This window comes from Furipterus horrens, unplaced genomic scaffold, assembly GCF_987537825.1.
Source record: "Furipterus horrens unplaced genomic scaffold, mFurHor1.1.pri manual_scaffold_11, whole genome shotgun sequence".
Taxonomy (NCBI): domain Eukaryota; kingdom Metazoa; phylum Chordata; class Mammalia; order Chiroptera; family Furipteridae; genus Furipterus; species Furipterus horrens.
The window spans coordinates 19,143,629-19,158,714 of NW_028327181.1; the positions used below are offsets into that span (position 1 = coordinate 19,143,629).

Below are 15,086 nucleotides of genomic sequence, written 5' to 3' on the forward strand. Positions count from 1 at the left end.
TTCCTATTTCATTTTCTTTTCTTTCAAGACATGTTTTATTGTATTTTTACTATTACCATTTATCCTCTCTATACCCTCTTCTACCTCTTCCCCCTCATTATTTTTAAAATAAAGAGGCAACCTGTTTTCTTAGGTGAAAAGGAAATGAGGAAAGAATATGATCATATGTTGGAGAGATAAGCAGGATGATGAAGCTCCTCATCTCCACGGCCTCATTGTATTGCAAACGAGAAAGCAGGTTCCTGCACTGAAAGGCTTAAAGAGGCCAAAGATCTAGAGGACATGTAGTTCAGAGCTCAAGAAAATCAGGAAGTATGATCCAGCTATAGGGGCCCATGATTTGTAGCATCACAGTACCTCCTGCGCACAGAAGGATTCTCTCTGCTCACCTAGGCCTGATTTTAATTGTGTGTTATTAAATAAGCATTATTATGTCTTATGTTTGTGCTTAAATATTGCTTTTTAAAATATGGAATAGGAATATTAGATTGGACACAAGACATGATTCCAGATTGTCGTCAACTTCAGCTTCCAGCTATGTGACTTCTACAGTCTCTTCTAGAACTCAGGGTTCTCATTCACAATGGAGTTTTCCTTATATGCGTATTTGGGAAATGTTTCTACTAGAAATGAATACAAACATAATTAAAGTTTTTCTGTTTTGTGACTTCTGTATGAAAGGAAAAGGACATACAGATTATATAACTAAGTCCTTGGTCTACTTCAAAGAATATGAAATTTTTCATAATTATCAAAAACATTTGTGTGATTATCCCATTTATGAGTAAGAAAGACCTTTCTACTGTCTAAATAAAAACATTATGACTTGGAGAGAGAGGGAACAATACTTGGACTCCAAGCACTAATCTTAAAATAATCTGTATTTCAGAGTCTTTAGTATGTCCCAGATATTTTAAAACTTAACTTTTATAATAAGTGAATTTACTCTCACCTCCAAATTTTTATTTCCTTTTAAAGCAAAGCCAGAGACAGCATGTCTTCTCAGTTGTACTATTCTCCACTGAAGTTTTTTACCACTTAATTTTTAATAGAAGTCTGTAAAATAGAACTCTCAGTAGCTAACCTTTAAATTTTATTTATTTATTTAATATGCTTTATTGATTTTGTCGTTACAGTTGTCCCAATTCCTTTTCCCTTTGATCCCCTCCATCCAGTGACCCCCACTCCTCCAGTTTTCCCCCACTCCTTAGTCCATGCCCATTGGTTTTGCATATAGTTCTTCTCAACATCTTCCTGTCTACTCCACTCCCTCCTATGCTTCTTAATTCCTGTACCATCTCCCTCCCTTTCCCCCCTCTCCCCTCCCAGCTGACCTCCCCCCAATATGTTTCCCATACCTGTAATTCTTTTCCCACTCTCGTTGCCTACTTAGTTTGCCTTTGTTTTGATTCCCTAGCTTCTGTTGTTGGTTGCTGTGATACAGTTTTTATTTTTAATGTTCATAGTTTTGATCTTCTTCTAAATAAGTCCCTTTAACATTTCATATAACAGTGGTTTGGATCTGATGAACTCCTTCAGTTTTACTTTGTCCTGCAGGGAAGCACTTTCTCTGCCCTTCTATTCTGAATGGCAGCTTCGCTGGATAGAGTAATTGTGGTTATAAGTTTTTGCTTTTCATCACTTTGAATATTTTCTTGCCAGTCCCTTTTTGCCTGCAGTTTCTTTTAAGAAATCAGCTGATACTCTTATTGGAACTCCTTTGTACGTAATTCTCTTCTTTCTTGTTGCTTTTAAGGTTCTCTCTTTATCCTTAATTTTCAACATTTTGGTTATAATGTGTCTTGGTGTGGTTCTCCCTGGGTCCAGTTTTTTTGGAACTCTGTGCAAGTCTATTTCCTTTCCCAAGTTAGAGAAGTTCTGCTTCATTATTTTTTCACATAATTTTTCAATTTCTAGTTCTTCTTCACCTTCTGGCAACCCTATGATTTGGATGTTGGCCCACTTATAGCCGTCCCATAGGTTTCTGAGCCTCTCCTCATTTTCCTCACTTTTCGTTTTCTCTTTCTGGACTGGTTGACTGTTTATTCCTTCCCTATGTTCCGATTTGTTGATTTGAGACCTGGTTTTATTTCCCTCACCATTTGTTTCATATGTGTTTTTGTTCATTTCAGCAGGACTAGCCTTCATTTCTTCCCCGTAAGATCTGCTGTCAGGTTTGTAAGCATTCTTATAACCAAAGCTCTGAATTGTGCCTCAGAAAGATTTCCTATCTGCTGATCTGTTAGATCAGATATTTGCTGGCTAGTCAGCTGCGTTACTGGGATCTCTATCATGATCTGTGCCATCCTGACAGTTTTGTGTTTACCTTGGTCCCGTACACTCGTCACTACCAGGTGACCGTTCTCACCACACTGTGGCGTTTTGTGTCAGGGCAGGGGTCCAACATGGATTCTTCCCGTTTACTCTCCGCTGAGAGACCTGGGAGCTTCTTCCTCCGTCCCCACCCACTCTGGGCCTCACAGTCCGAAGCAATGGGGGTCTGCCTTCCCTGGTGTTGGAATCACAAGCTGACAGGTCTGGTCTGCAGCTGGGTGTGTTCCCCAGGCGCTTCTCACCATCCCTTATATATGGGTGGGTGTCTGTGCTTACCGCCATCCCACCACCGCCTCCAGCACAGCTTAACCTCTCCACCCCAGCTTTACCCCTTTCACCCATCCAGACAAGCACCACTTTATTTTCTGGAACTTCTGGTTATTTCTGGTTTTGCAGTAGTTGTATATTCCTTCTTAGTTGTGGAGGGAGGTGGAGCGTGTCAGTCTAGGCCTCCATCTTGGCTGGAAGTTAACCTTCAAATTTTAATTGTTCAAACAACTTAGGTGTTTTAGTTGAGCCTATGACATTAACTTTAATAATTTATAAATACATGCAGTTGGCTTTTTATATCTTGTTTTTCTCATGCATATCTAGTACAAATGTTAAAGAACAGTTTATTTTTGTCTTCGAACTTTTCATTGTTTAAAATTAATTTTTAATAGCTTGGTTTTTATTTTTTAAGATTTTATTTATTTTTAGAGAGAGGGGAAGGGAGAGAGAAAGAAATGGAGAGAAACATTGATGTGTGAAAGATACTATCAATTGGTTGCCTCTCGTGCACCCCCAACTGGAGACCTGGCCTGCAACCCAGGCATGTGCCCTGACTGGGAATCAAACTGGCAACCTTTCTGTTCTTAGGCGGGCACTCAGTCCACTGAACCACACCAGTCATGGCAATTGATGGTTTTCTAAACAAAGGAGTGTTAGTCTGATTTCAGACAGGAAACTTAAAAGTTTTTATTTTTTACTGAATTTATACTGTGTTCTAACCAGGGACCCTTAGGGGATAAAGTGCTTTTTTCCATTGTCATTTTGGTGAGAACGCAGAATAAGCCAGTTTCCACAAGAGGAGAAGTTCTGTTTAGTGATAGTGCTTTTTTCTGTGGAAATGTAGTGACTACAGTCTTATTTCATGTAGGTATGGGGAATTACAAGTTCTATATGGCTGGGCCTATATGTCCCAGTGAGCAAGTAGAATGATAAAATTAAATAATGAAGGATGGGAAGGTAGAAAACTCATGGCAGCCAGTCTGCCTACGCCGGGGGATGTTAAGAAGACAGGGCAGTAAGGGCAGAGGGTGTCTGGGTGAGAAAAGCTCCGGAGGGGAGGTGTCCTAGGTGCTGGTGGGCCCTGCTGCCTTTGTACTATGCAAAGTGACAAGTACACAAATGGCTGGCACTGGGTGCTACCTAGCTTTGTATCCCTGCTTCATGGTGTACCAGCCTGTGACCTTGAGGAGGGCTTCAGCCTCTGGATCTTTTATCGTAGCATCCCTTACAGGAGGTTGGTGTATGGGGGGGATCAAAGGGGAAAACACATCTCAAGGACATCTGCTGGTAGAATCTGTGAAATTGGGGTCACATCGGCAAGTTCCTGACTCAGTGTCAATTGAATTAAAACCCAGGCCTATGCTGTATACTTGGGCTCAGTTCCTCTTTGGCCCTTTCCCTCAACTCTGCAGCACACGCTCTTTTGATATTGATATGTGGTCACATTAGGACAAAATTACCAAGTTTATAAACTTAGTAGACATTGCAAAATGTTAACTTGTCTGCTTCCCAGTGGCATGTGTAGAGATAGTCACCTGCACAACTGGTGTGTCTAACCCCCCTGTAAAGAGAGTTATTTCTTGATGCTTTTTTAAAATGGCTGGTTTTGTAGGTTGAATCCTCAAAAATGTATAATTTCCTTTGAATAGGACAATGTGTGATTTAATGTTAACTTTCTTCTAGTTTACAGAGAACATGCTGACTTTGTCTTCTTTTTCTATTCTTACAGGTTGGTGACATTGTGAAAGTCATAAGGATGAATATAAATGGCCAGTGGGAAGGTGAAGTGAATGGGCGCAAAGGGCTTTTCCCCTTTACGCATGTCAAAATCATTGACCCTCAGAATCCAGATGAAAATGAGTGATTGCCATTGCCCTGTTTTCTGCTGCTTCGTTTTCTGCCTGTCATAGTCCTTTCAGTGGAAAAGCATTCTATTTCATAGGCAAGTTACACTGCATTGCCAACGTCCAGCCTTCTGCAGACTGGCGGTCTCATACACGTTTGGAATGCACATAGTGGCTGCCTCGGCATTTGTATCATAGTTGTATTGTCAAAGAATAGCCAATTTTAGAGTTCTTTTGGATCATAAACTGGAAGTACTGGTGGAAGCACACAAGTGGAGAGAAGTTGACAAGGAAAGGTCCTTCTTCTCATCACTGCCCTGTTGTACTTGTGATTCTGTCATGTTCATCAGAGAAAGCTTGAGGCCATGGCAAGACATTGCACATTGCTGTTCCACAAAGCAGTGACTCATTCTGTAGTTTTTTCTTGAAAGAATAGAGCAAGTGAACCTTAAAGAAGAGGGAATTCTGTCCTAAACTCCCCAAATCTGGGTTTTTTTCTTTTTTTCTTTTGGTTTGGTTTTGGAAGACTTAATTAATTAGACTTGCGTGTTGTGAACAGATTTTTAAGTAGCAGGTTGGATTTTTGTGATACCAAGGAATGACACATGCCTCTGAGTTTCTAAACTGAAGCTGCTGTAACTACAGGAAATGAAAAAACAACAACAACCCTGAAGTGGAGGCCTTTATTATCTTGGTTGTCAGTAGTATCTTTTAACCATAGAGCAAACAACACCCAACACCCAATAAATCAGCATTCATAGTGTGCCAAACTGTGTGGGCAGCCTTTTGGTTTGCATTGTCTCCAACAGCAAATGTGTGGAGGGTAATTTGGGGAAACCTTTGCTTACCTTGTTTGTCAATGACAGGGACATTTGGGGAGCAGGCACTTTGACTGGTTTTCTGTCTTGGGTTTCAGTGAGTGCACCCCTTTAAGGTATAGGACTTATGTTTCTTTAAAAAGGGAGGTTGTTTAAAGAATCATTGAATTCATTAATGAATCTTTAAATTCTACTCTCTGAAGCCCAGTCATCCATGCCCCAGCCCAGGCTCGCCAGGCTGCCAGAGAAAGACGGTGCTGCTAATACTGTCTGTGTGCCCATGATGCTCCCAAGCAAAGAAAATGCAGACTGTGGAAATTGGTTAATGTATTTGATGTCTGATGTTTTAGTGGCTAAGGAGAACCATTAACCAATTTACCATTTACCAATTCGATGTTAATTTCCGTTACCTGGAAGAGGCCTGTTCATATAAGCCAACTGGTACAAATGACTATAGCAGACTAGAATTCTGGAACCTTCTTGCATTTCAGTCTGCTGTCCTTTCTGGACACTGATAAAGACAGGCGTCAGCTTATACAGAATACAGCAGACCTAAAGATGTAGCAGCATCCTGATGAGCAGCTCTGTATCATTTACTGAACACCTGCTATAACTGTCTCCCAAAGGTCTTAGGTTTTGAGGGTTAGAGCAATATATTCTGGTGACTGAACTAGCAGAGGAACAATTTTTAAATTATTTTTTTTATATCAGTATTCTATCAGGCAGGTAACCACCATATTAAAGAATCTTGAGAGTGCTCCTGTGTGACAAAATTAATGGTCAGTTGGAAAAAATATAGCTGTGGCTGCCTGTCTATACTTTTCCTAAAAGAAGACAGCAATCAGCTCTTTCTAATCAAGTGAGAACTGTGGCCACCTGTGGCTCTGAAGGTGCCTGTCCATTGCAGTTGCTTCTGGTTTCAAGTTGAGGCCAAGCCTAATACCCACAACAAGTGACATGTGTGTGGCTGTATCCCCACACGCTGCCTAGAAACTAGCCTTGCAGCTAGTGGTCCAGTACTTGAGGGGTGTTTAGCAGAAGGTGGAATATGTGCCCATTAGTTGAGGGGCTTGGCACCTTTTATGATAACAGTTGGCTTAGAAAGCAAGAAGTAAAAGGCCATTTTGGAAAAGCAAGGTTTTCTTTCAGCCAATATAGCAAGACCCACATCTTGTGGAGCACTTCAGAATCAGAACACTTACAACCTAGGTTTGGCTTCATAGTAAGTCTGCTCATCACTTCAGCCCACATACATGTCTCCAGGACTGCCCTGGAGACTTAGAGCCTCAAATAAAGTGAGCCCTGAATTCTGAACTCTCAAGATACGTGCCAAAAGTAGCACCTTTTTTACTTAGAATCTTACTAGTTTTTAATCAGGCAGGGAAATTCTCTTTTTCACACTAAACATAAAAAAAAAATCACCCTTACGTTGGCTTCATGTGTGGGTTCCCCAGCAGTTTGGGAAGACTGCTTCAGAAAGTTATGTGAATCTTCCAGAGGAGCTTCCTTCCCTCCTGGACGTGCTTCCCTTTTAGGATGGTTCGTTGTTGCTACTTGCTCGGCTCTACTGTTTGTCATTTAAGAAAATATTTGGATGTTAAATTAACTTACTTGGCAAATGAACAAGTTATGTACTAAAGGGCATTGGCAGTTGATTCAAAACTTTTTTATCCTGGGAAGGACCACCAACACAGGAGTCATTCTTGTCATTTCTGCACAGTGTGGCACCACCTGATGACATGGTTAATGAAGAGGAAGACACATTGACTTCAGTGGCCCAGAAGAGAGCTGAAAGGAGGGAAGGGCAGCTGCTCCCTCCTTGGAGCTCAAGCATCCCTGGCACTGTGCTTTCTTTTACAGCTGTTTACAGACAAGGCGGGCCGACACAGACAGCCACTGCTCTTGTAATGTTTGCTCAGAGGAAAATGAACATTTTATTTTTGAAAAGGGATGTGTTTTGTGCCAGGTGTTTATAATTTAATCCTTTAATATTATGCTCATTAACTTCTTAAAATGAGTGAATTCTTGTTTTAACACAATACCTAAGACTAATGCTTTCTATGGACACCACTGAGCTCTGCCTCAAACTCCACCCTTTGGGACCGGAGACCAATGTCCCTGGTAACTGCTGACAGTGTGGACACTGAGCTAGTTGTATATTCTAAAGGAGTAGAAGGACAGTTCTCTAAGGACAGGGTTGTCTCTGCAGGAGAAACAGTGGCCTTGCTTCTAGACGGTCTTCACTGTGTGTTTTGAAACAACAAAAATAACACAAAACTCTTTTGACCTGTAACTTAAAGATCATAAACTTCAGGCAATAATATTTTCTGTGTAAGCTTTTAAAATTATTTTTTGGGATCATAGCTTGTTTTATTTTGTGCTATAAAATTAACAGTATTAAATGACTTATATTCTTAGAATACATTGAGTGTCTTTTCTTAACAGATTAGTGCCTTTTTATTTTTGTATTTCATTTTACGTTACTGGTTCTGACATCAGAACCCTTGTTTCCATGGCCTGTTTGTACATTGTCTCAATAAAACTTGCATCAGCCGGTGGTGGCAGCAGCTTCAGTGTTTCGGTGTCTACTCAGTGCTGCCTGGAGGTGCTCAGCTCCCACCAGCCTCCCCAGCAGTTCCCGGTGAGACACCTGTGAAACACACCAGGTGCTTCACTGAGGATGAGTCCTGGCAGCTCAGCCTTGCTACTGACCACGAAATAGAACGGAATCTTGCATCAGCCCTTGCCCACCTCGTATCCTCCCTGTAGAACAGAAGCAGCTGGTGCTTAGTCTCAGCCTTCTGAGGATGAGGCAATAGTTCCCACGCTTTATATCACCAAGGTAAATTTGAATGTTTTTCCTCATAGACAACCATATCTGAAGGCTTCTGTTAAATATTTGTTCAGCATGAGCTAGCCAGAGTTGAATGGTTTCAAGCAGAAGTTACAGAAAATGAGTAGTCAGCCCTGTCCCAGATCAGGGCATGATACCTATGTGGCTCCCCCCTACCCCCCACCTCCTTTTAATTATTTTTATTTATTGACTTTAGAGAGAAAAACATCAATTTGTTGTTTCAATTATTTATGCATTCACTGGTTGATTCTTGTACATGGCCTGTCCAGAGATCAAACCCACAATCTTGTATCAGGACAGTACTCTAACCAACTGAGCTACCCAGCCAGGACATTTGTCTAGCTTTTTAAAACCCTTTTCTGGCCCCGGCTCAGTGGATTAAGCACCAGCCTGTGAACCAGTGGGTTGCCGGTTTGATTCCCAGTTGGGACACATGCCAGAGTTGCGGGTCAGGTCCCCAGTTGGGGACATGTGAGAGGCAACCACATATTTATGTTTCTCTTCCTCTTCCTCTCTTGCTAAAAAATAAGTAAATAAAATCTTTTTTAAAAACAAAAAACAAAAAAAACCTTCTGTTCCTGTTTGTATATGAGCCTTCTGATGAATTCTGGGGACCTTCAGGTGGACAGCTTGAGGTGTTGGGGGCTCACTGATTTACTTGACACCCCTCAGCCAGAATAGTTTCCATGCCTATTTATGTGTATTGTGAGGTCCAAATTTTGTAGTAAAACATCCGGAAATGAGTTTCAGGAAGTGATACCAGTCCATATTTATATAGAACTATGCTGCTTCCTGGCTCCTACTTTAAAAATTCTGCAGAATTTGAGAGAAAACTTTATCTTGAATGGAAATACCAAAACTGTCAAGTCATTCGGGAAAAAAGTGCCCTGGAGACAGCTTTGAAGAACACTTACTTTGAAAAAGTTTCTTTTGGTCAGCAGTCCTGGACCCTTGGGAATGGGGCTCGGTGTGGGGGTTGCCCCTCTGCCTGCCACCCTCCCTCTGCTAGATTATCCACAGTGCCTGCCTTCAGAGGCCAGGTCCTGAAACCACCCTGCAGCAAAAAACGTGACCCTGCTGAGTTTGAGAGGCTCTGGTCACATTGGGGACCCCCCCTCTCAAGGCCTAGCCCTGCTTTTGCAGCCTCCCATGCACACCTTGGCTCCCTGGATGGTAAAGTGATGAGAGCTCTGAGGAGGGGTTGTGGCTGTGGAGTCCAAGGCCAGTTCTGGAAGGCTTCCAGGCTACCTAAGGAGGGGGAAGTAAAGGTAATCTCATCCCCGAATGGTACTACTTTTTGTCTTAGCCTGGGTTCCCTCTATGACTTGGGAGACCCTGGGTGATTTGCCCTCCCTCAACCCCTCTGGCCTCATCAACGCTTTGGCCCCTTCACCCGTGCTGCACAGTGGAGACCTGGGGGTCCGACCCCAGGTTCTAATTTCAAGGATGTGGGTGCTGATTTTTTTTCCCTTGATTATCCAGGGGTTTGAGAAGCATTGTGCCAGTGAACCCCTTCATTCCTGTGCATCCGGCTCCCCCAAGCCCTGGGCCATCTGCCACCTATTGTGAGCGAAGCTGGTGTGCTTGAGTGCGGACCCAAGCCGGTGGGAGAGCTCAGATCACGGCCCACAACCACCACAGCAGGACTCCCTGTTGGGGCGCTCTTCCTGCCCAACTTGATTGGGGGGACTTGGGATGGATGGACAAGCACAGCCTCCTTGCCCCTGGTACTCGACGGTATCCTCACCTGAAACCCAGCTGCAGGGTGTCCTCCAGACCCCTTACACCCTCCCTGCCCCATAGGCACCAGATGAACCCTAGGGAGCCCCTAGTGCACAGCGCACAGGAAGTGGTTACACGAAGGGTGGACCCCTTTCGGTGTGGACTTGGAGGACTGAAATCTCTGAGTCCATGGAGGCTCCCTCTCCGTCCCCAGGTCCTAGAAAAAGCTGACCCCCACATTCCTAAGAACGCTGGGCTTCCAGAGGCCCGCAGAGGTTGACTGCAGGGTTTGGCCCCAGTCTCCCCGAAGATGGGCAGGAGTGGGAGGTGGGGTCATCAGCGCTGCCTTCTCCCACCCACCCTTGCCCCGGCTTTTTGCACTAAGGAGCCTGTACCCTTTGGACTCCCGCCATCACTAAAGTGGGGACGGGCACTGGTGGAGGAGGGAGGTCTGAAGCAGGTGGCCAGGGGGCAGCCCAGGGAGGACAGCCCGCACCCACGCGTCTGAGACAGTCCTGGGGAGCCCACTGTAAAGGCTAAGGGGGTCAAGGAAGGGGAAGACCTCTGAGTGGGCACCCAGAGCTGCCCAGCAGCCAAATCAGAGGCATAGTGAGTAGATGGTTTGCCCACTGTGTAGAGGCAGGTGAGGGCAGGCACCAAGAGCAGGAGGGACCTGGGCAGGGCTGCGCCAGGCTAGTTTATCAGAGAAGAGAACCCAAGCCTCAGTGCCAGTCCTTCAGGAATGGAGGTTTGCAGCCCACCTGGGCTCACCATGACAGTTCAAGGAGTCTGAGAAATTCAACTTTGAAGGGAAAACATCCATAGATGCAGCATTCAAAAGGTGGATAAGCTGGTGTGGCTCAGTGGACTGAGCACCGGCCTGCAAACCAAAAGGTCACTGGTTCAATTCCCAGCCAGGGCACATGCCTCAGTTGGGGGTGTGCAAGAGGCAACCACACATTGATATTTCTCTCCCTCTCTTTCTCCCTCCCTTCTCCTCTCTCTAAGAAAACAAAAACAAACAAAAATGCCTATAAACGAAAAAAAAAATGGGTATCTGATTAAAGGTCCCCCTCCCTATCCTTTCTATTCCCGAAAACCTCCCTTTTTCTAGTTTATTATACATGTATCCTTTTAGAGTTATTCTATAACATACAAGAGAATACATCCATAAATATACTTATGTTTTCTCTGAACACTGGTAGCATAGATTATTTATTCTTCTATGCCATGCTTTATTCCCCCAGTCTCTCTGAGATTGTTACAAATCAGCTATTGATTGAGTCTTTGTACTTTTTCTACTTTTATTTTAGAAAGACGGCAAGGGAGGAAGAAAGGGCGAGAAACAACAATGTGCAAGAGATACATTGATCGGTTCCCTCTTCTGGCCTGCAACCCAGGCATATGCCCTGACTGGGAATCGAATCCATGAACTTTTGGTTCACAGGGCAGCACTCAATCCACTGAGCCAAACCAGCCAGGGTGTATTATTTTTCATCACTGTATAGTAGTCCATGAGATGGATGTATTTTCACTCATTTACGTCCTTCTATTGATGAACATGTAGGTCCTTTCCAATCTCAGGTGGTCAAATGCATTCAAATTAGTTCCTTGGATGGGATTGCTGGGTCATGGGCTCTGGGCATTTGCAGTTTTGAGAGCTGTTGCTTAATTGCCCTTTGTAGGGATTGCCTATTTACACTTTCAGCCAGTACCATGTAAGAAAATATCTGTAGTGTCTTTACAAAACCTTTGTAGACAGCTGCTTATTGCTTAACAATATTCCACTCTGTGGATGAGGCAGCTTATATTATTAGTCCATCTGTCACTGGAGTTTGGGAAACTTGTCCATCTTTTGATGATGGAAAATCCTCAGGTCTAAGTAAAAGCCACTGAGGAAGAGCCCACCTTTCAGCCCTTGGCCTGACTCTGGCCCATTCCTTGCCCCAGGTGTCTCCTGACCTCCTGGCCTCCTTTCTCCCTTCCAGTCCAGTGCCAGTCCTAGTTGCTGGTATGTTTTATTCCTGAAGACACATGGGATTAAAACCCCTTACTCAGCTCCTCCCTGGCTCATGACATACTTCCATGTCACACCCCTTCCCAGAACCCAATACTCAGGCCAGACTAGATTGGCACATTCTGAATTCCCCAGAATTTGACACCTTGTCTCCTTGCCTTTGCCCACGCATTTCTTCTGCCTGGATGCCCTTCTGCTCTCCTTTGAGAAACTCCAACTGGTTCATCTGTGCTCAGCTCCCGCCACCTCCTAGTAAAGCCCTCCAGAGCGTTCCCTCCCCTCACGAGGACTGGACATCCCAGAGCAGCAGGCCAGAAAGTTGGGGAGGGCCCAGGCTGAGCTGAAGAGGTTTGGGGGAGCTGGAGCTGGGCTCGGCAAAATCAGAGAGCCCTCAGAGAACCCAGACGGTTCTGGGAACGTGGTGGTCAGACTGTGTAAACTAACCTGAGCAGGGGAGAGGCTGGACTGCAGTAGCCAGAGCAAGCTAGGGAGTCAGGGATGAAGCTGGGGGTGGGGCTTGATCTGGGCTCCCCAACCTGAGGATTCTCCCAACCTCTGATTCTATGTGAATAAATCACTGTTTAGCTCTGGGCAACCACTTTCACCCATCTTGCTCCAACTCAACACAACTGGCCTCAGCTCAGATGTTGGCTGAGCATCCCAACATTTCCTGGGGATATGTTAGTCAAACTGAGGTCTCTATCTGGAAATCCACATAAGTCCTCAGGAAAGAGGCCTCCACTCTCAACGGCTTCCCTCACCCTCAGAAGCCCAGAGATCAGGGAGAGTCCTGCAGATCCTCAGATTGACCTCCAGGGGGCGCCCCTGTCAATCCCAATGTTAGACATTGCAGCTACTTCATTTTCTAAACTGAAAAAGGGCCATCCTGCACACCCGGCCAGGAGACCCTAGGCTGAGGGGGAGTGGGGAATAAGGAAACTGACAGGAGGGGGAGGTTGTAAGGAGGGCAGAGACAGGCTTGCTGCGTGTTGGTGTTCCAGGGTTGGGGATGGGAAGGGACCACTCACCTTCTCAGACCTTGGCAACCCCCTCCCTGCCTTTGGGGTGTATGCTGGTCTAGGTGGATTTCAGCTGCCCCAGGTCACCTCACTACATCTCAACCCAGAGTTTGATTTCTCTCTTTGCTGTTGTTCCATTCAGTATTGTCAAGACATCTGGGATGGATGCTATTACCTTGTCAGAATCATCTTTGGGGCTAGACTAGGACCTCAGCCTGCCCAAGGCTCAGAGGCCTATTGGGTGTCCTTGGATCTCATTGTCCATGGGTACCACCCCAAGTCTAGGGACTCCGCGTGAAGCAGCACTCCTAGCCTACCTCCAGTTCTGGCTTTTGCTCCATGGGGATCTTGCCATTTCTGTCCCACCACAGGACAGCCAGAGCCTTAAGTCCAATCCCTAGGGCCAAGGGCACCATGATGGGCTCCCCCATGTCAAGGCCTCAATCATCCTGTGTCAGGACATCTCCCCAGGCTCTTGGCCTCCTTGCCTCACCCCCACTGACCTATCACCTAAATTTCATCTCTGATACCCCAAGTTCAGCAGCCTGTACCCCACAACCTGAGCACCTGGCTCTGCACCCGTCACGGTGTCCTGGAGGCAGCCCCAGCCCGGGGCCAATGGAATTAACCTCATGTTTCCTGGGGAACCAGAGACTGAGGGGTTCACTAACTGAAAGATTCACAGAGCAGGACTTGAAGGAGACCCTGAGGCCTTGGCTGAGCCTGGAAGGCCTCTTCCATCAAACTCCCACCCTTCCATATTGTAAGCCCAGCACAGCCTAGCCAGCCTGCCAGGATTCAAGCCTGTGCTCTGCCACTCACCAGCTAGGTGACCTTGGGGGAGCCCCTAATCTCTGAACCTCAGTTTTCTCATCTGTAAAATGGAGTTGATACAAAGAGAAACTTTCTCCTCAGGCTGTTGTGAAGATTAAAGTAATAAACGCATGTGAAGCCACAGCTGTGACTATGGGGTACACCGTCTTCCTGGGTGGGGGCGGGGGGAGTGGGCAAGGTCAGCACATGCATGGAATGGGGGCAGGCTGATTGGGCACGAGGCCCAAGCAATGGCATCTGCCCAGTGATGGCCTCCCTGTGACAGTGGCAACAATCAAACTGTAAAAACCGCACATGGCCACAAAGGGATGGCCTGAACAGAGCCACATGTCCCCCTCCAGGCCTGGGCCCCATACATACCTGCATGAGTGTGTCCCATGCAGGCCCTGGTCCTGCCCCTAGCTGAGACTCAGCCTTTGAGATTCCCCATCAGAAAAATGAGGGGGAGGGGTGTTGTGCAGCCCCCCTAGGCAAGGTGTGGCATAAGTAATGGACTATTACTGCTGGCTTATCATCAGCCTTACAGGAGGAGAGTAAGGCCAAGAAATGGGAGAGGCAGAAGAAAATGAGGACCCAACTCAAGTCACCAAAAGAGCAATAATTGGACAACAGAGTTGGTGGGCCCTGATACATTTAGTGATAGATGTGACATCACTTCCCTGGAATGTGTCATTTACTCATTTCCCACATAGTCACTGAATTCAAGTGTGCTGGTGGGACAAAACCACAATGCAAGGATCTGGACAGTCAGGACAATAAAACACTGAGGTCCTGATGGAGTCTGGGGATATTGGTCAGGTAGGGCTTCCTGGAGGAAGAGACACAACACCAGGGAGCACCAGGATTTATGGGGACCCAGGAAGTTCTCCTGGTATAATAACAGGTGGGAAAGAGAAAATGTAATAAAATATAAATTAAAATAGAATGTAGAACTTATTGTGTGTGGGAAGAGAGGAGGGACGGAGCTAGGAGACCTGGGAAACTGAATGTCTGGGGAGCAGGTGGGAGTGACTTGGGTTTTCTTTCTTGGAGAGGTTTCTCCGCTTAATTCAACTTCCACATGCTCCTTACGGATGGTTCGAAGATAGTGGCGCAGAAAAGAAAAAAGACCCAGTGCGCGCCCCAGCTTGGCGTCCCTTGGGGGTCGCGAGGATCCCCAGGGTCCCAGAAGTCACCAAAGCGTCCACGGCCAGAAGGGCCCTTGGCTGCCTCCCCACACACCCCGACACGCATCCAAACTCTGAAGCCGCCTGCCGGCCGACCCCTGACCCCCCAGACACTTCCAACCTGCACGGCCCGGCGGGGCGGGGCGGGACGCACCGACTCTCGGGCCGCAGTGTCGCCGCAGCGCCTGCCCCGCCCCCGCCCGCTCCT

General features: G+C 45.9%; 1 protein-coding gene across 1 annotated transcript in view; it reads left to right on the forward strand.

The window, feature by feature from the left end:
* CRKL (CRK like proto-oncogene, adaptor protein) overlaps window positions 1-7,834 on the forward strand; it is a 31,626-nt gene extending 23,792 nt beyond the window's left edge. The window contains exon 3 of the mRNA XM_090292032.1: window positions 4,334-7,834. Coding sequence (XP_090148158.1) covers window positions 4,334-4,468 — 135 coding nt within the window. The 3' untranslated portion in view covers window positions 4,469-7,834. The remainder of the gene's footprint in view (window positions 1-4,333) is intronic.
* Window positions 7,835-15,086: the final 7,252 nt, after the last annotated feature.